The 22,892-nt window shown below is 38.9% G+C and overlaps 1 protein-coding gene across 1 annotated transcript in view; it reads left to right on the forward strand.

The window, feature by feature from the left end:
• The window catches only part of LOC103138025 (receptor-type tyrosine-protein phosphatase N2-like), a 166,319-nt gene that overhangs the window by 69,048 nt on the left and 74,379 nt on the right, over window positions 1-22,892 (forward strand). Inside the window, exon 12 of the mRNA XM_016671468.1 lies at window positions 20,875-20,939. Coding sequence (XP_016526954.1) covers window positions 20,875-20,939 — 65 coding nt within the window. The remainder of the gene's footprint in view (window positions 1-20,874; window positions 20,940-22,892) is intronic.

Raw genomic sequence — 22,892 nt, forward strand, 5'->3', positions numbered from 1 at the left:
ATACCAACATGCTAAAAAAATGACTAATATTGACTAATACTGATGTTGACATCAATGTATCAGGCATTTCTAAATAACTGAGATCCATGAATTTGGTTCAAAATATAAATATTTTTAACTGTAGGTTTTGTTTTTCAATCTAAATGGATCTTTTCAGTTAAAGTCTGATTGTACATAAGAGTTGATCACTCATCTACAACTTTGTGGTCAATCAACATAATGTATTTCCTGATCGATTTTTTCATTTAAATGTTATTTCTATATCAGTTTTCTGTGTGACATGGTTGCACATTATAGTATTCGTCCCGTGTTTTGTGTGGAAAAACTCTTTAAGGAATCATCATGTTGATTTTCACCTCTTAAATCCTGTTCCTGACAGGCAGTTTGTGGTTGTAAACTCCAGTGTAATAGACCGGTAGGGCCAGGGTGCAACTCCTGCAGGCTGGTGTTTGATGTTGGGAATGTTGCTATCCAAACACTCCTGTCTAATTTCACTTGTCAACACACAGGTGAGAAAATCACTTTGACGGTAATAAGATTGAGGAAAGTGTTGCATTAGCACCTTGAAGTGTAAATAGCTTCTCATATTGCCTTTTAGACCCAGATAACCTGGTGAGGTGGAGGTTGATGGCGTTGTTTGTGTGTGTGGGAGGGGGTAATTCACCGAAAAGCATATTAGCTGTGTCAAAACAGTCAGAAAAAAGCACCAGCTCCAGAGAATATAATTAGGGCTGCCTTTTCTATTCCTTTTTCTGTCTGCATTTTAATCTGCTATTGATGAAAGACGGGTTATTTGTTTCTTCAGCTGCACTCTCCTGCAATATCCTGTCGCCCTGGCTCCCAGCAAAAAGAAATATCTGCTCACGCTACCTCTCCCCTCCTGTTCGCCGCTACCTCTGGGTTTTGCATTATAAAGAGATTTCATCTCATCCACCTTCAGCCAGGATTTGCCTTTGATATTATTTATTAGCTCCGGTATTGAACAGTTCACGGAGCTAGAACCTTGAATGGGCCTCTTCGCCGTCCTCTCCCCACAATCAATACCGCTCCACATTACGTATACATCAGCTCCGAGAGCAATATCGCTCACTCACAACCTGCGGCCTAATTAAAAAGATAAGCAGCTTCGTTTGAAGCAGCTTTAATAGGCCGCTGCCTTGTTTCTAGGTGTGAATATTGAACAGAATCATAACTCTGAGATTCGGCTCATTTTTTATAGATCCTTCTGACATGCTTTGAAACTCTACTTGTTGTCAGGCCAGAATCATGTGGAGCCAAAGCTGGATCCTGCTTTATGTGCCATTTTTATGTGTGCAGTGCAAAAATATCAGAACATTATTGTGATAGAAAGTAACATTTAAGAAATCTCTTTTTATTATTAGCATTTAAATGCTGGTTATAATTCAAATATTCTAAAAGAAAGCATGAATTCATTTATTAAAATACATCTAACTGTAAACATCTGAAAAGGTTGTATACAGGAGCTTTAAAAACCTGTTTTTTATTTATATAAACTGTTTTTAAACTCTAGTTGACCGTACAGAAAACTAAAATATTTTCTTGTGGATCGTTTTGTTTCTGTGTTTTTTTTTAAATCTACACAGGTGCATTGCAAAGTCATTGCTGTATGTTTTACCTGAGAAGACAAAGTATTCTCGATTTGATTGCAAGTAAGAAAGCAAATCGTTGTTGTTGAGCAGTCTGGATAAAAGGCTCATTCAGAAGTGCATGTTTAATCTTTTAGGTTTTGTTCTTGACTTGCATGGTAAGGTAAATAAAGGGAAAACACTTGCAGACTTTTTTATTACTAATTATTTACAGTCAGCTTTAGATATGCAGTGTGTGTCGAGTTGCCCTGTATTTTTAAGAATGTGCAATTTGCCATTTCTGAAGGTCCAGTTGATGTTGAGCCAGGGATAAAGAAGCAGTTTCTATAATCGTCTTTACATTTAGAAGCTGTTCATTTGAAGCACGTTTCTCAATTCAATCTGAAATTTATTTATTTATTTATTTATTTATGTATGTATGTTTTATTTTTATTTTATTTTTTTTTTACCAAGGCTCAATTTCCTGGTTCCTTTATTTTATCCCCACTATCATTCCTTTGCATTTCCACAGTGGGGTTAAAATGAAGTTTCTCTTACATTTACTATTTTTGCTCCGCTCATAATTCTTGGTATATCCAAAAAGTCTGCAGAAAACTACTGCAGGAAAAGTTCATTCAGTAAAATCCACATCTTTGATTAGTGTTGTAAGGTCAGCTGGTCGATTGTTACTGGTGTTCAGTCGTTACGGCTCTTCTTTGTTTGTTTTCTTTTAAGCCCTAAACTGTTCAGAAATCAAACTTGTGTTGGGAATGTGAATCTTGAAATTTGTCAGACTTGTTTCCAGTGACTGATGACCTTTGACCTCATGTAACTCCACCACATCTGAGGTTGTTTATTGACTTAGAGCTGGAGGTGAGAGTAAACAGAAACCAGTTCAATGACTATGACTTCTCTCATCAACAGACAAATAAATCTTAATGAGTTTCCAATCACTGGGGTATTTTAGTCACCAGAAATAAATGTTTTAGATCCTTAAAAGTCTCATATATTTTACCCTGAACCCAAACCAGGTTCTGGAAAGGAGAGAGAATTTGTGTTTTATTCAGGATTTTAAAGAGTCCAAGAGGCACGATGTAGATGAGATTACTCTCTATGTTGATTCAGTATCCAAACATTAATTAAATCTTTATTGAAACATATTGCTATAGGTGAAACGTAAAAACACTGAAGTGCCTCTGGTTTCTAAACTGTACTTCTAATATCAGTTCCCTAATTTCTGTGCTTTCTGTGAAGCATTCTGCAGCTGACTGAGCAGCTGTTCTCAGGACGGCGATGCTCGTATTAAAGGTCAGATTCAGTTCGGACTGAGTGGACAGTCCGAACTCTCACTAAAGCGCAGAGTTTGGTCTCTGATAGCAGTTGTTTTCTTTTTAAAGATCTATAAAAAATATAACAGGAAAAATGAAGTAGGTGGATGTGAGGGCGGGTGAGTCAGACTGTCTGCTCGTTAAATTGCTCCCTTTTAAAAGCTTTAGCTGCAACTAAATGCCCCCTGTTGTATTATAGTGAAGTCGAGATAGGCATTTATAAATGTATGATAGTTTTTATTGGGTGGAGTTTTTGCACTGAGCAGAGGGGTTTTTTTTACCCTGTTTCTTTTTGTTTTGCTTCCAATAACATAACTTTGCTGTGATGTTTAAAGTAACTTGATCAGGAGTTCTTTTGTTTTATTTCCAGGATTGAAAACTTGACATTCACTGGGAAAATGGTCGTGTCTGGTCTTTATTTGCTTTTTCCTCCTTTTTTATTCATTTTATTAATTTTTGTTTTTTAAGAACCTACTTTTATCATAATACCAAGAGTTCAACATCCACATTTAGTAAGAGCAACACTACTCAGGTGGATCGTAGCATCTAAATGCTCAGTTAGTCTGATCTACCCTCTGATTGTTGAATCTGAAACTGAACTAAGCAACATCGTTCCAATATCTTCTTGTCCAACTTCAGTGAACCTTGTAAATTTTAGCCTCAGTTTTTTTCTTTTTAGTGGCGTCTGCTGTGATCCTGCTGTTGTAGCCCAGCTGCTTGAAGGGTCATCATGTTGCATGTTCAGAGATTTTACTTTGCATTGCTTGATTTACCTTTTTCTAATGTCATACTTGTCTTCCCATTCTCCTCTGACTCTCACTATTAACATATTTTCTGTTTTTCATACCATTATCTGTAAAACTGAGAATTTGGACCGTAATTTGACCAGTCCCATCCTTCAGAGTCTCTCATCTCCCCTTCATCGCCGATTCAGATACTCAACTTCAGCAAGTTGTCTCCATCACCAGTAGGCTAAAATTACTCCTCATTGATATTCAAAATAAAGACAATATGGTTTTTTCACAAAATTAATTATATTTTGTTCAAGAGATCATCGCGAAATCTCATAATTTTTCTTGAAGACAAAATAGCGAATAATTTGTACCTATGGCAACTCACAAGCACACTGAATGGCATGCAGCCAGTGTGGAAATGCTTATTTTAGTCATTACAGACTTGAAACTGTGCTGGGATTTGGAGGAACTAAACTGAAAATGTACATTTTTTCTTACCATAGCCCTGCTGATATATAATTTTAAACATATAATCAGACATGGTTCAGAAGTGAGTCGTCTGTTTGACCTGCCATGGGTCTTTTGGCACGTTGGTGAAAATAAGTCTCTCAGTAGAAAAAAGGAAAAGTCAGTGGGGGTGTACCATCAGCCGGAGCATCAGCAGTGTGTTAGAGACACATAGTTGGATCCGAAGCAACATTCCTCCAGACGCTGAGCCCGGCCGTTGCTTCCCTGACAACCAGCTGCTTGGAGGGAAGGCTGCCCCAAACACACACACTGACACCGCGCAGGGCAGGGGGTGCATCAAATCAAAAAGCATGCCCACACACACCCCCGTCACGCTCAGTCACACACTCACCGCCCCCCATCCCTCTTCTGTCCCAGCTGGCATGGTACCAAGTCCGTCGTGGCTCTGCCAGGATGCGTCTGCTCACCAGTTAACTGACCATCACCAGCCGCCTCCTTGCACAGAAACGGGCATTTCCTGTGCTTCAACGTCACGTCAAGGAGTTTTGCACAAATAATAATTCAAACTTTTTGGATTGTATCAATTGTTGCTTTTCTAATACGTGGAAACATTTATGGATTTGTCACTGAAGATTAATGAAGAGTGTATCTGGTCATCTGTGACACAAAAATGAAATATTTGATGAAATATTTAGAGTAAAATCAGCTTTTCTAATTATCTCCTGATGCCTGTGCAATGTTTTCAGTGTGCTTTGTCATTTTTTCAGTTCTGAAGGTTCTTCAGGGATGTTGAGCTCAATATTTATTGGACCCAAACCAATAATGAAGTTGTAGATTGTGCACAAGTAATAAAAATGACAGCTAGTAAGACGAAGACCCAGATATTTACTTGTCAAACCACAACTGATCTAAAGATAATTACAGCTTCATTTGATGTTAAAGTCCTTACAGTTTGGATTAGACTGACTAAATTTAACATTTAAATAACTAAGAGCCACGATTTAAAATATGAAATGACACACAGTGTCTATGGTAAAGTATTACCGTTTTACTGCTTTTACAAATAAATCAAATTTGGCTTAAGAAAGACCTACAGTGTCAAAGTAAGTATTTCTAAAAAAATGACAAATTAAAATATTTAATATAAAATGAGTGACTGCATAAATATTCACCATAAAACTATAGCCAGCCAGGGAACAGAAGCAGCTGAAATTGTCACCTTTTTTTTTTTTTACACCTAATCAAACTGTCTTTCTTTGCATTAGAGAGATGCAGCTTTTAAAATGTTATTCTGGTGAATTCCTTTCAAGCTGCTTCTACTCAGTCTGTTTAGTTTCCTTGTAACTAATATTTGGTCTCAGTAAATGCTGCACAGGGGAGAAGTTAAAACACTGATGTACAATCACACAGCAGCTGCAGTTAAAGGCTCTCTGGTTTATTTGGTACATTCATGCTATAAAGACATTATGAGTGGTTATTAATTTTAAGTAAGGCAATCTGTTCTGAGTTGACAGAGGACAAATAAAAAGTAATGATAATAAAGTAACATTTTTTCATGTTTTAACAGACGCCTGTGACATGAGCTGTCATCTTTCCTTTGGTTAAGTCTGTGTCATGGGTTATTTTTTTCAACATACTATGACAGAAAAAAGAAACTGTTTAGTGTTTTTTTTTTTTTTTTGGTTGCTTGAATCATATTGTATCAGACAATCATGTTTTACAAATCTTCATCTGCTTTCATAGGGGCAGTGTTATGTTTTCCAGCCACATTTTACTATTTTATAACACAATCAAAAAACGCTGTATATATCAAATATGACTTGAAAGAAACTTGATTTTGTAATTTACCAACTTGAAATTGGGCCTCTGTCTCTTTAAAAGCTTCTGCTTTCTAAAACTCCGACTTCAGGAAGTCGTGGCTCCTGTATTAAGTTCCACCAGGTGTTTGCTAATCGCTAATCGTCTGATACAGTCTGATAATCATTTTGATAGGGAATAACATTATAACGTGGTATAAATATCAAAAATACATTTTACATAATCTTTTCATTTTCAGATTTGAAATGTTTTTGTATTTTTAAAACTTGGTTGGAATCAGCAAAACGCTGACACCACTAACGACAAATCTTCACCTGTTGAGGTCATAATCTGTACCAAGCCGTTCCACCGGTCACGTTGGCATCCTGCTCACCAGACGTTTTAGACGGTTTTACGTCAGGAAGGAACTGCCGACACGCAACATAAACTTTCCTTGAACACGCCGAGATCAAATGAGGTCAACTGCTGGGTCACTTTGCATTCCCTTCAGCGCTCTGATCCGTCTGAACAGAGAGCAGCTACTCCTGATTTCCTCCTCGGTCAGGGATCAGGAGGCAGCCGCTCTGAGCTCCTCCACCGCAGAGTTAGGCGGCTTACCAGCCACCGTGGCTGCCAGAAATTTGCTGGATCCTGATGGACACACTGTGTGATTTACTGCGACAAGCGGAACAAATGTCAGCAATGAGGTCACCTTGGGCTCCAGGTCTGCAGCCGATGGTGAACCTGATCGGCTTCTGAGAGACGCTCACACAAACCCAGGCGCCTTCACACAGAATATCAAGCTCCATTCAGAAACTATAACTCAGTAATATACTGCAAAAAAGATTCTACTGACATCTGCCAGGCGTTGTGGTTAGTTATTTGGGTAGTACTGACCAAAAATAATTACAATATTAATGTATGGTGTGCAAAATAAACTACAACCCCAAAAAAGTGTGAAAAACTTTTTGAGCTACATGTCAAACATTCAGACATGGAAACTTACTTAATTTTTTGTTGTTGCTCAACAGAATGCAAAGTAAAGATCATTTCAATCTTGTAACAAATGGAAAACTCTGGTAAAATGTATTTAAAGTGCAGTAAAACTCATTGAAAGTTGGATTATTAGGATTTATTAGACCCTACCAGCCATAGTAAAGATTTTCCATGTGAATAATATATGGTGTCCCATATTTCCTGCTCTTGTTTTTAAATCCTGACAGATTATCTGCAGTCAACAGCATACAGCACATACAGATTTAAATGTTAACAATAAAATTTAAAAAAATCAGTTTTAAAACACACAACCGACATGAGAGACATTTGGACTACCGGTTAAAACTTGAGTTGCAGCAACGGACTAAAGAAAAAAGTCAAAGTAGAGTAAGGAAGTATGCAGTGGTCTGAGGGAAGGGTGAGGTGGTCAGGTACGGAAATAAATAGGATTGGGAAAGGAAGCATGTCAGGTTAGTCAGCAAGTGAGGCTTATAAATAACAAGGAAAGTAAGAAGTGAAGCAGCTCAGGCTGAGGAATCAAGTTGGGTAAGGGTACGGAAATCCATTTTTCTTCTTGCAGGTCTGTTGTGTTCAGCATTATGAACCTGTTTGGTGCACATAACTCATTGTCAGAAAGCATAAGATAACTTGTTGAAGCTCACCAGGAATAAAAGAGCAGCTGAATTTTAAAAGCAGCAGGTTAATAAAACGCATCAAACACTCAGAAGTAGGATAATATAAAACAAATCTTTATCTGATATCACAGCCACGATGAAATCTGTGCTTCAGTAAGATGATTTAACAAGGACAACACAGAATATTATTTTACAGTCATGCTGTTGTTCTTAGCTTATTAGTTTTGTGGGTGAAAGGCCTCACACTGCAGGAATATCTGCCTTTTATCCTTTGACTCGACTTCACACATGTACCTTCTAATACCTGTTTACTCACTGGTCACATACCTGACTGCTGTTTCATTTCTCTTCTTGTGTGCTTTTCTTAGACTTTCATTTCTATTTTTTTAGCACTTTTATCTGAGTTCTGTCAGTATTTTGCCAGTGGCGGCCATTTATTTACAATCCAGAGTCTGTTGCTCTGACTCATGGGTGGAACAGTCGATGCCAAACCCTCTCCATCCCAGCCTCCCTCTTTCCTCCTTGTTTTGGAGAAATGCCAGATAACCAAGAGGGAACATCAGTTATGTTCACTAAATGAGCTCTTAATAAAATCTTCTTTGTAGAAGAGCAGTTTTAGGGATAAGGCAGCCAAAAACAACTGGTTTGGACCTCAACCAGACACCGTATGTGAACCAGGCTTAAGAACAAGCGGCCACTCCTCAAAGTTTCTCACCTCTCCAGTTTTTCATCCTGCCTGGATGTAATGAACAACTGCTGGATGAGGTGGCACATTGGGCGAGGATAACATCTTGATATGTCTGGAAAAATTCCCTTATCGTAACTTTACGCATCAGGCCACTGCTGCTGCAGGCTGTGTTGATATCCAGATGCATTTACTTTGCGTCTGTCGTTTTCAGTGGCTTGTCTTTGATTTGATGTTGCCATCGCAGTGAAGGGCGTCCTGCAGGCAGGCAGAGTTTTCGAAAGGTGAAAAGTGACACAATTTATGACTTTATTCCAACATGTTTCTCTTTGCGATAAGTCAAGACTTTGCTTACAGCATCAGAGGATGTGTGCTGCATCTCATCGGACGCTGATGTGGGGCGTGATTAATAAAGGTTTAGGAAGATGAAAAGTCTTGTGTCCTACGTGAAGCTGCCCTCCCATAGTGGATTCCTTTTACCTTGACTGGACGGTTATATGAAGCTGCTGTGTAGATGTTGTTGAACATGGATTGAGGTCAGACCCGTCTCTCTCTCTGTTCTTCTGAAATGATTCCTCGCTGTTGGAACAGCTGCATCACTGCAGGTGGAGGCGTTTCCTGGCTGATGTGAACCCAGCAGACTGCTCACCTTGTAGCTCTCTGACAATTCAGGAAAAGCATCCAGACGTAAAGCCAGGTCCAAAATGGATGAATGTCCAGGATCAATTTACGCTACACCAAAATCAGCATTAAAGTGCCAGAAAGGTGATGAGTTGTTGTTCTTGAGTTTAGTTGAAGGTTCTCTAGATGAAGCTAAGATTATGGGACTAAATTTCTTCATGGTTTCATTCAAATGACGTGGTTCCTGTTCAGCCAGGATATAGATTAGCAGTTTAAAATCTGGGTTTGTGGTTTTCAGTGGAGAAATTTTGGATTTTGATTTTCTGCCCCAAGTGGAAAAGTTTAAAGGGGCAGGATTAAAATCAACTTTTTTGATCTTTATTATTTTATTTCTTTATCACCCAGAGTGTTGCTTTGATTCTTTCATGCATGGATGAGAAATCCTTAATTAGACATTTAATTGTGCTACAAGACGGTTAAGTCGAGGTTTAAAACCCCGTTTAGAGCTGCCTTTCATTAAGCAGAGCATTAATTGATCAATATTTTTGTAAATTTACTTGATGTTTTTGATGATGGCTTTTGACAAAATAAAATGTCTGTTGCCTGTTTCATAGTCGGTTACTTCACTATGTTTTTATGTTGTAAAGCAGTTTGAACTGCCTTGTTGCTGAAATGTGCTCTGCAAATAAACTTTACTATAAGTAAACAGTTATGAGCCAGTGCTGCTCAGCTAAGGCGAAACTCTGAATTTACTAGAGGATCCAGATCCTGACAGCAGCCAATCAAAGGACTGACATTGTCCGATGAGTCGCTCCTTCAGGAAACAGGATTTGTTTTTCGGACACGTCCATCTGGGAGGAGGCCTGGAGGGCGAGCCTCTACTTGCAGGAGAGAATGTTTTAAAGTTGGCTGGGAATTTAAGTATCCTCAGATGAGTTGGAGGAGCCAACAGAAGAGAGAGGAGAGATTTGTCCAAGACAGGATTCTCACTTTTAGATAAGTACTGGAGGACGGATGGAGAGTAGAAGTATTTAAAATACTGCTGAGTATTTTAAAGCGCATCTTTAAAAGGCTTAAATGAAAATAAAATAATCAATTGTGAACATAGCACTAAATCTCAAGTAACACTGACAACTGAAATGTCGGCCTTTGCTTAGAAATCATTTTTCTGTTTCTGTTGTTCGGTTTAAAGGCTTTTCCATTTTGTACTGTGACAAAAAAAAAAAATCATTCACTGCTTCTTTCCCTCTTGTTCTAGCTGCTGTCAGACTTTTCTTTTCATGTTTTACCCATATTTTCTACAGTAAATCAGTTTTGGTCCTGGCTTACAGTCGATCCAGTGTGAAGAAAACCTCAAGCATTTAAAACGGAGATCGTTGCACAGGCAATATGAGGAGGTGGGCAAAAACAATTGAAAGCTTAAAGTTCTCTATGCTAGTGATTAGACCGCTCGTCCTCCCTCCAGTCATAATGGACAATTTCTTCCCTTAAGTGGAGTATCAGCAGTGCTAAAGCCTGATCCAGTCTACAGCGAGAGCCTTCATCATCTAACTGCAGAATCACTTGTCCTTGGCTGCAGTGCGATGCCAGCGGGCTGCATGTGAAAAAACATGCTCAGTGCATGTATGAACACAGAGAACAGAAACATTCATGTTCTAGTGAACCATTGTCCAGCAGAACACATTAAATGTCTCAAACACGGCTGGTAGTGTTGCTTTAAAAAACTCAGTCCATGTTCATTCATCTTAGATTACAAAAGATTACAAATATATATCTCTGTTGGCCATTCATCCAAGACTGGCTTTGTGGTTACACAAAGTCTCACTCTGTAAGTGAAAAAAAAAGAACAATGATGGGAAAAACCTGTTGAAGTGACCTCTGGTCGACCCCTGTCTCACCTCAGTTAGTACTATTCAGATATTCAGCGCATTAATAGTATTAAATAAGATGGTTACTACATGAGGCAGCCCCTTCGCACAGCAGGTTTTAATGCTGAAATCAACTTATTTTTGTGTTTTTAATGATTATTGTTAAGCTATCACCATGTGTTGATAATATGGTATGAAGCAGATAATCTGTGAAAAGATCAACCTTCTCCACTTCCTCCCTGAGCTGCTTCTGCCATCTGAAGAAATGCATCAAAATCAACCAATCAGAGCTAGGAGATGGGTCTTAGCGCTGTCAATCAATCTCGTGTATGAGCTGCTAAATGTGTTAATGGTGGAGAAACAATGGACTGTTGCAGGAAACCTGTTTAGCTGCCGTCATCGGTGGCTATACATAGCCTATCATGCTAACTGCAGAGGGAGTAATGAGCATCGCTAAGCCCCGCCTCCTGGCTCTTATTGGTTGTTCCTTGGTAGCACTGGGAGAAGGCAGATGAGGTCTGTTGCTTCACATATCTGTCTTATTATGTCACAACATGGTGACAGTTTGCACTAATATGTAAAATAATGTTTTATAAAAGTTACATTTTGCAACTTTAATTGATAAAAATGAACTGTTTCATTTAACTTTAGTTCACTGGTAGTAACTTTTATTTTGTCTTGAGGATAAAGATTTGATAAACCAACCAGAGTACCTAAAGGTTTGCATGCATTTATGTTTATAGCTCAATCATCCAAAGTGTAATACAAATGTTGTTCTGCTGTTTCTGCTAAGCATAACAGGTCTATTACAAACTGGTTCCTTTGTAAGGAAATGGTAGCATCCACCAGAAAGCAGCCCATATGGTTGCTTCCATCATATCACAACTGATGGTGTTATTTCTATCAGCCTTCCTCATTGCTGCCTTAAAATATTCCATCACATACTAAACTATGTGAACCAGCCCAGGCTGCAGCAGCTGGCGATCAGACAGCGAAGCTGCTTTCTGGCCAGCAGCTCCACCGTCGGCTCTCAGCCTCTTCTGTAACCCAGACAGCCCCGAAGATGAGTCATGTGTACTGTAAAGGTCATCCATCAGAGCGTAAGAGCGGCGAGGAACGAGGGAGACGAAGGGGGGATGAGAGGAAGGCAAGTGGATGGAGGAGGGAGGCGTTAAGTGTTGGCTTTCCATGTCAATTTTTCTGTCAGGAGCAGTAAGTGGAGCCTCTTCTTCTGCTGCTTCTTCTTGCACTCACTTTGTAGTGTTTCTTCTGGCAGCAGGCGCCAACACGGCCCAATTTAACCTCAGAGCATTAACACATGGCAAACTTTTGGCAGAATTTCAAACATCTTATTTAAGTCGCCTGGCTTCCAGCAAAGGTTTGGTTAGTCAAAGGATTTTAGGCTCTATATTTGATGCCGAAAGTATCTGGGTGATGCGTAATGAGACTGACTTTACGTTACTGAGAAATATTATGGCTTTAATCTCATATTTTCAGTTTTACCATATAAAATATGAACTCTTTACCAGATTCAAAATTAATCTGAATTTCCATACCATAAAATACAGAAGAAACAATTATCTCAAAATTCTTTTTTCTCAGAATTCTGAATATTTTCTGAATTCTGACTATTTTTCGATTTTCAACCTTTTTTTTTTCAGAATTCTAGATTTTTGATTCCCTGAGATTAAATTTCGTTTTTGAGAAACACTTTTTTTTTGTTTGTTTGTTTTGTTTTTCCCCAGCGGCCCTAATAATACATTTTAAAGAAACTCATATTGAAAAGTTCTTGTGACTTTTACTCAACAATGAAGCCAAGCTGGAGACGCTTGTGAAAAATTTCACAACCCTTACCCCCTCCTCAAGAAAAACATAGTTATATATATGTATATATTTATGTATCAAAACAATAGAGTGAGGTCCAATGTTGCTGTCAAACTGTGCTGTAAACACAGATTGAGACTCATTGTCTTACCAGACCTTAATAATCCTGTTACTACAAATCCATCTGACCGTCCTAAATCAAACACCAGGCAGTATTTACTCTGACTATCCCCAGAGTTTTTGCCGTCCTGTCATTTTGGTTCTCTTTTATCCGAAGATGGAGAGCTGTTACCTTTTCCGCACCTCCTTCGCCTCCTTGGCGGCTTGAAGCCGATGGCTCGGCTGCGGTAGGTTTGATAGATGGGGGGGGCCTTGCTTTTGGCAGCCTTATCTCCGGGCTCGCCAAGCAGTCGTCATCTGCCACTTATCGCGTCTATAAACACCTCCTGTATATACTCTGCTTAGGGGGATGGGAGAGAAAAAATGGTGGCAAAGGGAGAATGCTTCAGGAAATAACCTGAGGAAGAAGCAAATACTCATATTGATAAATTGGACAGAGTATAAAATATGTTTGTCCTGCTGGACATATCTGTTAGCCTCCTGATCTATAACAAACAAAAATATATGATGGAAGAGCAAGGGAGGAAGACAAATATAAAAAATGAGGTTCAGTACGTTTTGAGCGCAAATAGAAACAGAATAAAAGTTTTAGGAAGTGAGATTCCAGTCGGACATAAAGTGCTGAACGTTAGCAGCTGAGTAACATGATAAAATGTTAGCGTGCTCTCCTCCTGCCTCTGAGTGTCGCTGGTTAGTTTATTTCTGATGTAATTGTTGGTGGCGTAGTGAACTGTGTAATTAGAAGCCGTCACCCCATTAGAAATTACAACCAACATAAAACAGAGTTATAGAGTTTTTGAAATCGTCAGCAGGAACTAAAAACATTCAAGCTTTACACGGTTTGTGTGTTTGGTGGTCAGCAGAAAGACACATTCTTAATAAAAGGGCATTAAATATGTATAGTTGTATCTGTTGTCACACCTTTAAACTACTGGATTTAACTGGATAAAACTGTAAAGTGTAGGATACTTGCACTAAAAAACTAAACTAGACTAAAACTACTTGGTGATTCTTGTGTTTTTGCAGTGTCTGACCTCGAGAGAGATTTTTTGTTTAATGAAAGGAAGTCCTTGATGTAAATTACTGTGAAGTCTGGTGTTTATCTGAAATGGCAGTTTATGAGTTTAATGTCAGCATGGCAAAGAGTTTTAGCATAAAGAAAGTTTAGAAGAGCCAAACAAACGTCAACTGTTTTTCATAAGCTAAAATTGTGACAAAATGAAGTTGAAACCAGTGAAAACTGTAAAGCGATGAGTTGTAGTTTTTTATGAGTGGGACAAAAACTAAAGAAGCAATTTGAGAAAATGTTTTTTGGAGCTAAACTATTTTAGAGGTCACTACCTCTTTTTATGACTCGACTCGATTTCTCAAAGGTCAACTCCGCTCACTTCCAGAAAGAAACTCACTTTCTTCAGACTTCTCCCATAGATGCTGTTTCATATGGTTTGAAGAACCAAAAATGTATTTAATGTGGGATTACTTGTCTGTGTGTTTTCATCTGTGTGCTGCGTCCAGAAGTTTGTTGTTTTGTGGGTATTAATTTGCGAGCGGTCTGGATGCTTTCCTGTCGGTGTCTCCAGGGTCTTGTGTGTTTAATAAATTGTTTCCGTAGACTAACGGAGGTGTTTATTACTTGCCTTTTAAAATATGAATGAATCATGTGGAGCGGAAGCAAAGACCTAAATGACATCAATTAAGGCGATAAACGATGTTTAACACATCAAGGGACACGGACACATTATGGGTGTTGGATAAGTGCATCGCTGTGAGTTCAACCTCAACCAAAATAATTCAACATGATTAGAGATGCAGACTCTGTAACCCTGAGGTTACATTCAAAGCCAAGAAGCGTTTTAATTACCTTTACTTTAGGAGGTGTACTACTGTATAAAACCACTGATAACATTCAAAACAGGGCCTTTATTATAGATTCCTTCATTTAAAGATACAAACGCCAAAGGTTACCCTGGAGACCAAAGTTTCTCCTTGTGAGAAAAAGCTTCCCAGAAACTCCTATTCTAATATGAAAGTTACACTTTCCAAATAACTTTATCTAAAGAGATCTAAATGGAAGATGATCATCCTTCCACCATACTTTAGGTCTTCCTGGTGATAAACTGTTTATTTTCCAAACATGGTTTTATGCATAAAGGCTGAATCTTTCCATTTCAAAGCTTGTTGTTAATTATTCCCATAGAGCTGAGTTGTGCTGTTGTAGGAAACAGCTCCAAACCGCCAGGCTTGATCAACCCGTTTCTAACTGTAGGGTCACCAGTGGTGTTCACGGAGCTTTAACTGGTTGTTGTGTTTTACTCTTACGTACCTCTGAGCTGCTTGGATGTTTTTGTGCTGCAAGGTTCAGTGTCATTGGTAAGTTTCCCAACCTTTAAGTAAAAGCAGAATGTTTATTTTACTGACATGTTCATGCATTTGGTAGAATTTGCTGATATTTGACACATTATAGATGCTTTCATCACCCTGAGTGGGTCAAACTGAACATGGAAATATTTGATTATATTGACTACTAGAAAATGTAGCTTTATATTGCAAGGCAAAAGATTAAATAATCAATATCCTACCTGCACAATGTGTACAGAAGCTCACATGGCTGAATAAAAATGAGTAGTATTTTTTACCTTTACTTCTAACATAATCTTAGCATAATAATTCAGCAAAACTGTAGTTTGACTTGAATTGGATTAAGGTAATTCCCATGTTACTCTCTGAATCTATTTCCTTTCCTATTTTTTTAATTTATCTCGAATGTTTTTATTATTTCTCCTTTTCCTCATCCAAGCGTCACTTTCCACTGTGAACAAGTTCTCACTGTTTACTGTACACATTATTTTCTTTCTTCACCAGACGATGTTTCTGTCATCATCTTTCTGTCGTCTCACATTTTTTGCTCCTCATTTAATAATGTTTTGTCCTCAAGTGAACTCTTGATGCTCCATTTGTTCAGTCTTTTTAAATGCAATTATTTTTGGCGTTTCTTTCGAAGCCTTTGCAACTAATAACGCTTTGCTGCTTCTTTCTAGATTAATGCAGCCAATAACATCAACCACCGGGGGAGTCTGGGGTCAAACTCAACTGGGAATAGATTTAAAGTTGAAAAATTGATATTAGAAATTAAATTAGGGCGACTGAGACTCAACTAATATTTCTTTCTTTGTAGAAACCAACAGATAAGACTTGGGTCATTCCTGCAACTTTAAGTGTCGGTAAATGTAGCCTCATAATTTTATTTACTTTTTGAAAGCAACAATTAACCTCAAGCTATAAAAAACCCAGTTTAACTAGAAAACTGGTGTATAAAATGATGAAGGTTTCATTTTAATTTGTTATTACGTTTATGTGAAATGTTTTCTTTTGTGAAACATTTCCTGAGTTTAACACTTTTAATTACTGTGATACTCTTAAAAGTCTTTATAATAAACACATTCAAGTCTCTTTTGTGCTGTGAAAACAATTTTTCACTCGTCTTTTTTATATTATTCTCATATAACTTCATAAAAAATCTTTTAAATAAAACTTCTTCAAAGGAAAACATCTGGAATTGTCACATTGATCTAGATCTAGATCATGAACTTTGGTGTTGAGTCTAACTGCTATACTCAATTTAACTTTCCTTTCCAGTCACATGAAGCAGATGCTATTTATCTTTATTGTTAAATTAAAAGGTGCTTTAAGAAAAAAAAAAAGTGAAAAATCCAGCAAGACATTTTTCCTTGCTGAACATTGGTAACATAACAAAGTTCATCATATTCCTGTTATGTGTTGCTGTGAAGGCGCCTGGCTCTGCGCCTTTGCTTTTTGACAGATAGCCCTTATTTCTCCACATTATATGGCCTGTGAAATGTAAAGGTGAGCAGGATGTGTGGAGGTTGTGTGGTTGGGGTAGCGGTGGTGGTTAGCGCTTGAAATAACGACCCATTCTGTTGGTCCAAGACCGTTGGAGCCAGCCGGGGCCTTTTTCCTTTGTCAGCGGTGAAAAATGAAGCATTTCTGAATCCACAGCACTCGCTGTGCTTCCCTCTAGGCGCCTCAGATACATTGAGTTAACATAAAGCAAAATTCAAGATGGGGGCGGCATCGTTGACAAATGAAGCGCCTCCGTGTGTTTTGGAGGACAAATAAAGGGCCCTTTTCTTTTTTAGAAATAAGATTTGCTCCATGTTTGTTCCCTTCAGGCTCAGTTTTCCACTCTGGCTTGAATGTTTCTGAGAATGACGATGGAAGATGGAATATTCTTGAAACAGAAAAAACAGAGAATGATGTGAGCAAAGACCATTTACCTTCAGCCTACAGACCATTGCTGCTTCATTCCCATTTTGTTACATTACGGCTTATTTTCGCACCGCGCTGCTTGTCAGCCTGAAAGAAAAGTCGCCGCTCTGTCTGATCACGGCACCTGGTCTGTTGCAGCCTCTTAAAAATGGGTCCAATTTGGGTTTCGGCAGCGAGAGCTTGCTGGGGTACAAATGAGGCACCTCAGCTCGGCTGTCCACAAGCTGTGCTCTCATCCAACTTGGACTCATTTACAGTCTGCAGGAGAGAGGAAGAGCGGATGGTCCGAATAGCCGTTGGCTGCGTTTCGGGGAGACCGTGGCGTTTCGAGGTCCAGAGACTTGTGGGCTAATTAAAAGGAGCTTGCGGCCTGTGATGTAGTCACGCTCACTGGCTGCTATGGCCGCCACTCCAGGACGCCAGACAGACGGTGGCATTACTGTGCAGTTTCCTCGTTCCCTCCGGATGAAAATCATGTTGAACATTCTCTCATGTTTGTGTCTGAGAATGTCTGATTCTGCAGCAGCCATTAGATGTGTGTGCATGTAGGTGTGACACTCTGTGGGAGAGAGCTCGTCTATTAAAGCTTGCCCAACACTGAAACTTGAAGCACTTTGGCACATTCAATTATGAAGGCGCATTGAGGATCAAAGTCTTCTGTTGTTTCAGGGAGATGAGGGCTAAATCTGGCTCCGTTTTCCATCTATGACAGATTTTTATTCCTTTAAGCAATTAATCAAAGGGGCAGTGTTATGTACAATTGACTTTTTTCAACTTTCCATCCATCCATCCATCCATTTTCTGAACACCCTTGTCCCTCAGTGGGGTCGGGAGGGGTGCTGGTGCCTATCTCCAGCTAACGTTTTTCAGCTTTCCATTATGTCATAATTTTATCCCCTCATCAAAAACAAACCTGGACATGTACGATTCAGAAATCCTTTATTCTCCCATGACAACCATTCAGCTCTACAAAACGCCTCACACCGGAGCCCTCCACCATAAGTCCCCCACTCAGCTCCTTCAGACTAGCCAGAAGTAATTAGCAAACACCTGGTGGAACTGCTGAGCTCATTATATGAGCTGCTTTTCAGTGAAACCCTGGTAAAAATGTTGCTAAAGGGCCAATAAAGGAGCCATGTTGTGATGACTGCCTGTCCTTTTCAAAGCAATAAATTACTAAGTTGATTTTATTTTAAGTTAGATTTGAAATAAATAGCATTTTATAACAGCTGAAGTTAATATAGTTATTTGTTTTTTCTATAAAATGCCAGTCTGCGCCTGGAGGACATAATAATGTCCCTTTAAGGGTTAATGGAGGATTAATGTGATGACTTCCTGAAGGTGAAGCTTCAGAAAGAGCAGGAGACAGATGCCGAGTTACGAAACATTACATTTTTTAATCATATTTGATATATTTATCATATTTATAGCAACTGAAGCTAACATAGTTGCTCCATTGTGCTGTAAAATGGTATTATTTGCCTGGAATAATGCATAATACTTCCCCTTTAATGTCTAATAAAGCAACACTCCAGCACTGTGGTGCAGGAGCTGTAATACGCAGCATTTTGGTGTGACTGGACACAAAACCAATCACCTTAGATTGGTTTAAAAGCACCTCACCTCTGTGCGCCTCTGAATAGTCACTTGGGCGCACTTTAAGTCATTGGAGTTGGAGTAATTACCATGGAGAAAATGTGGTGTAGAAGAATTATATCACCACAGCCGAAAAGTCATGTTTCCTGTAAGTAAAAGTCAATTAATAATTCATGCTGCCTTCAAGAGTGAGCTGATAGTTCATCACACAGAGCTGCTGTACTTCTGTGTGGGCTGAACTACTCAAGCATGGCATACTTCTGCCCACTTCCCATTTTTTGTTGCTACAAGGTTTTAATGTGAGAGGAATCTAAAATCGAGGCAAAAGGGAAGGAAAGCCTCTGCGGGTTGTAACACCAAACCAGAAGTTTGTTCAGGTGTTTCTCAAGACGGACGGCTGACAATGACAAACCAAGCCAGCCTCCATTTCTCACTGAAGGGAGTCTGCAGATGCCGGGCTTTGACAGAGCCATTAAGACATGTCGGCTTCCTGGGACATCGCGACAATGCCTTCACCCTACTTTGTCCAATATAAATCAGTCACTTGTTACTCAAACACTTCACTCTGACTTTGTTGTAGTGGAAGAAAATGTGCTGCATCTTCTTTCAGCTTAAAAAGAAACACTCCAAACGCTAATATTTTTGAAGCTGTTTTTATCCAGATTCATTAGATGTAAAATTGATTTACGCTTTTTTTTGTAAAGGGTCACAGACCAGCTTCAGGGCATATAAAGTTCACATCAGTGTGAGTACAAGTATATTTCAGAAGATTAGTGATGATCTGCTTCATCCAAAAGCAGCTCTATTGTGTTTTTGGGACATTGTTCCCTAAAACATTCCCAGCTAAACTTAAACCATATCATGAACAGATGAAAAAAATGAAAGAAAAATGCATTAATTTACTGTCAAATCTGCCATGAACTCGGAGTAGCTGGAACTCCGTGTCCACAGTGACGACACAAACTGGAGAAAAGAAACAGGACCAACTACCAACTCGGCTGATTCAAGCTGAAATGAAACGTGTAACAAAAACTGAGGCTGAATGAAAGCAGTGCAGCCTGAACAGTCTGAAGGAAACTCATGGTGGATTTTGTTGTATTTTTGGTAAATAATCATTACACCCTGAAAAAAGAAGATGATGACAGTGACACTCCCACCCATGGTAGCAGGTTGTAATCTTCTCAGGGTAACTGTGGTTTTCAGCTCACTGTGCTTTGCCATTAGTACAGTATGTCATCTGGTTTTCTCCAAAATACATTTTAAGGTCGAGACCTGCGATATCTCCACACGTTGCATAAGGTTAGCAGAGAGCCGTGCTCTGACAGATTGAAAGACTAATTGTTGAAGCTCTTTGGAGGAGTATGACAGCATCAAGACTTGCTATTTGCATATCCTTCAACTGCCTGGTGTGTCAACAAAGGAGGTTTGCTCTTTCCACTGCTGTATTCAGATGCAAAGCAAAGTGAATGTAATTATGTATGCTTTCTTTTTTTCAGAACATTTTGTTCTGGTTTTAATATGCTCTCTATCATGAATTTCAATTGAAGTCTTCTTTGTTTCCCTTTACATTAATGGGTGAAAGAAGAGAACGGTGCAGGGTTTAATTGTATTTGTGTGGAAATGTGTTTTAGTATTTGCCTGGCGGCAAGTTGGGTTAAAAATTCATATTTCATAAAGAGATGATTTGCAGCAGTAATGGCTCTTTTAGATCACCAGCACTGCAGAGGTGTTGCCGGCCGAATGTTTGGGGAAAGATCCAAAAGACGACATCACTGCCTTTAAAATCTCCACAAATCAAAAGTTCAGCAGTTTGTCTTCAGCAAAGAAAAACAATAAACATGAAGGAAGTAGAATACGACTTGAACAAATCAATCAGAATATTCAACTCCTAGCATCAGGAAAGTCTAGAATGTAAAGACCAACATCTCCTTCACCTGCGTACTCAATTAAATGTTTTCTAAAGACTTCATTTCCTATTCATTTCATCAGTAAATTTAACCAAGCAGGATTCCCAAAGCTCCAAGACAAACCAGCTTCAGCTTCTCCCCGGTGTGATTTAATGATCGTCAGGAAAATAAAAAGATTGATTCTTTTTTTCTTCAAGTTATTAAAGCAAAACATTCAAAAGCCTGTTTGGTAGATTTCCTTCTGCAGATTAACACCAACAACAATATCTGTGTATATGTAGCACATTTATGGAAACTTCGCAGATCATTCAGTAGAAACAAGAGCAGGTCTGGACGGTTTCTTGAACTTCACCTTTTTACTGTGCTGTTTTTACTGTTAAGCTTTGGTGTAATAAATATTTTTGTCTGATTTCTGATTGCAGTTAAACAAAAAGCTGATCTGGAGAAGGAAACCAAGCTCACCATCCTGGAGGCTGGAGTCGCTGATGTGAGTCCAACCTTTCACTTCCTGTTTTCTCTCATAGCTCAGATTTAAAGGATTTTACTGCTGAGCCACAAACTAGTGATTTAAAGATAAATATGGAATGCAGATATAAAGCTCTCGTTGAACTTCTATTGAATATTGTGGAATGAAGTGATTTCATTATTGAGTCAGAAAACTTTGTGTTTAAATGTGAGGATCTTCAGATCTCAGCCCAAACAGCAGGTGAGTGGCTGAAGACGATCAAACGTTTCTGCTGTTCTTATGAAGCAGCTCTGTTTTTATCCACAAAGCTGTTTGTGTGATTGGTGTTCGTATGAATGCACAATGAAGTCTGGTGTAACTAAGTAACAGGCTGACCTCAGTCATAATACCAGAGCAAATATAAAGTTGAATTAAGTATTTATTTTTTTATCCAGGCTACTCTAAAGCAAGCTTTGTTGAACTTATTACACCTGAATGGAAACTTACTCACTCTTTGTTAGAGGTTGTAATAGCATTACTAGTGGTTATTGAGAGATTACTAAATCTATATGATTATTTATAAATTCAGCTGTTAGGTGTAGTGGTAAGTTATCTTTATAGTATTATTAGTTTTACCTCTGAACCACTGACCACAGCATGAATGAAACAACAGAATAAAAACCAAACACTCTTTGAAAGTAAGCAGAACTTCATCACCGTCCTTAAAGTTCAGCTTCTCTCTCGTTCTCCTGTCATCTCCTGCACGGTTATTCTCCACCAGCTCAGCCGTAAATGGACTGCTGAGCGTCTGCTCTCCACTATTGATTCAAGAGTTATTTAGTAGCGATGACGGCATGCTGTTCGCCGCGCTCATATAGGAGGAGGGAGCAAGAAATGGTTTTAGAAAAGAAGGCTTGCAAGAGAAAAGAGAAAAGTTTGAGGGCTGAAGGTGAGGGATGGACGGAGGGTCTGCTGAGGTGATCAATACCAGACAATTATTGCCAATCGAAGGCATGTTGTAGGAGAGAAAACTATAGAAAGTCCCGTCATCTAAAGCTGCAAGACCAAAGGGAAGCAAAAATCTGCAGCTCCCAGCCTGCAACACAGCATCCATCATACCCCTCACTCTGTGTTTATTATAGTTTTATCACATACTGTAAAGTGAGAATATTAGCATACTTCATCACACTGACAGGTTGAAAATAAAACAGATGAGAAGTTAGTTTCAGCAGTGGAGAGGAGGCCATTTGTTCACTCGCAGATTTGCAAAGTGAACCTAAAAAAAGGCCCGTCGCTTTGAGCGTGGGGTTTATTTGGCAAGCACACGGGTGAGTTGTCGTTTTCCTGCACGATAATGGCCTGATGTAGTAGTAATGTGAAAATGTGTTATTCCAGTGAAACGATAACGGGGTGAGCTGCATGCAATAAACCCGAAAAGACAAAACAGCCGAAAAGTAAAATTAATCATGATTTATTGCAGGGTTGTAAAAGTTTATGCACCTTAGAAAGAAGCCGTGAGCAGGAGCTACCGGCTGAGAGTGGATCAACGTAACGGATGGACGACGTTTGTGCTCATCCACATGAAATATGACAAAACATCTACACTTAGAATATGGCGTATTTGACTTTACATATTTGACATCAGATTTCAGACTAATAGTGAATTAAAATGTTATTCAGCTACAAGGTCTAAGTTCTGCATAAATGTATTCTTTTCACTGCAAAGAAGTGGCTTTTGTTTTGTTTTTTAATTTGCCTGATTAAAATTATTTTGCTTCATTTTTTGATATCCACTTTTTAGCTCCAAATTTACAGCCGTTCTTCTGTGAGAATCAGATTTTAAGGATAAAAATGGACGTTTAATGGTAGCAGTTTCTATTCACCAAAGAGATTCTGAGGTGCAACCTAAGCGCATATATATATAAAATTCCCTTCTCACCCTCCGTGGGTGGTCTCTTTCATCCTCTGAGCTCAGGTCCTCTACCAGAGGCCTGG

This window comes from Poecilia formosa, unplaced genomic scaffold (assembly GCF_000485575.1).
Source record: "Poecilia formosa unplaced genomic scaffold, Poecilia_formosa-5.1.2 Scaffold45, whole genome shotgun sequence".
NCBI lineage: Eukaryota > Metazoa > Chordata > Actinopteri > Cyprinodontiformes > Poeciliidae > Poecilia > Poecilia formosa.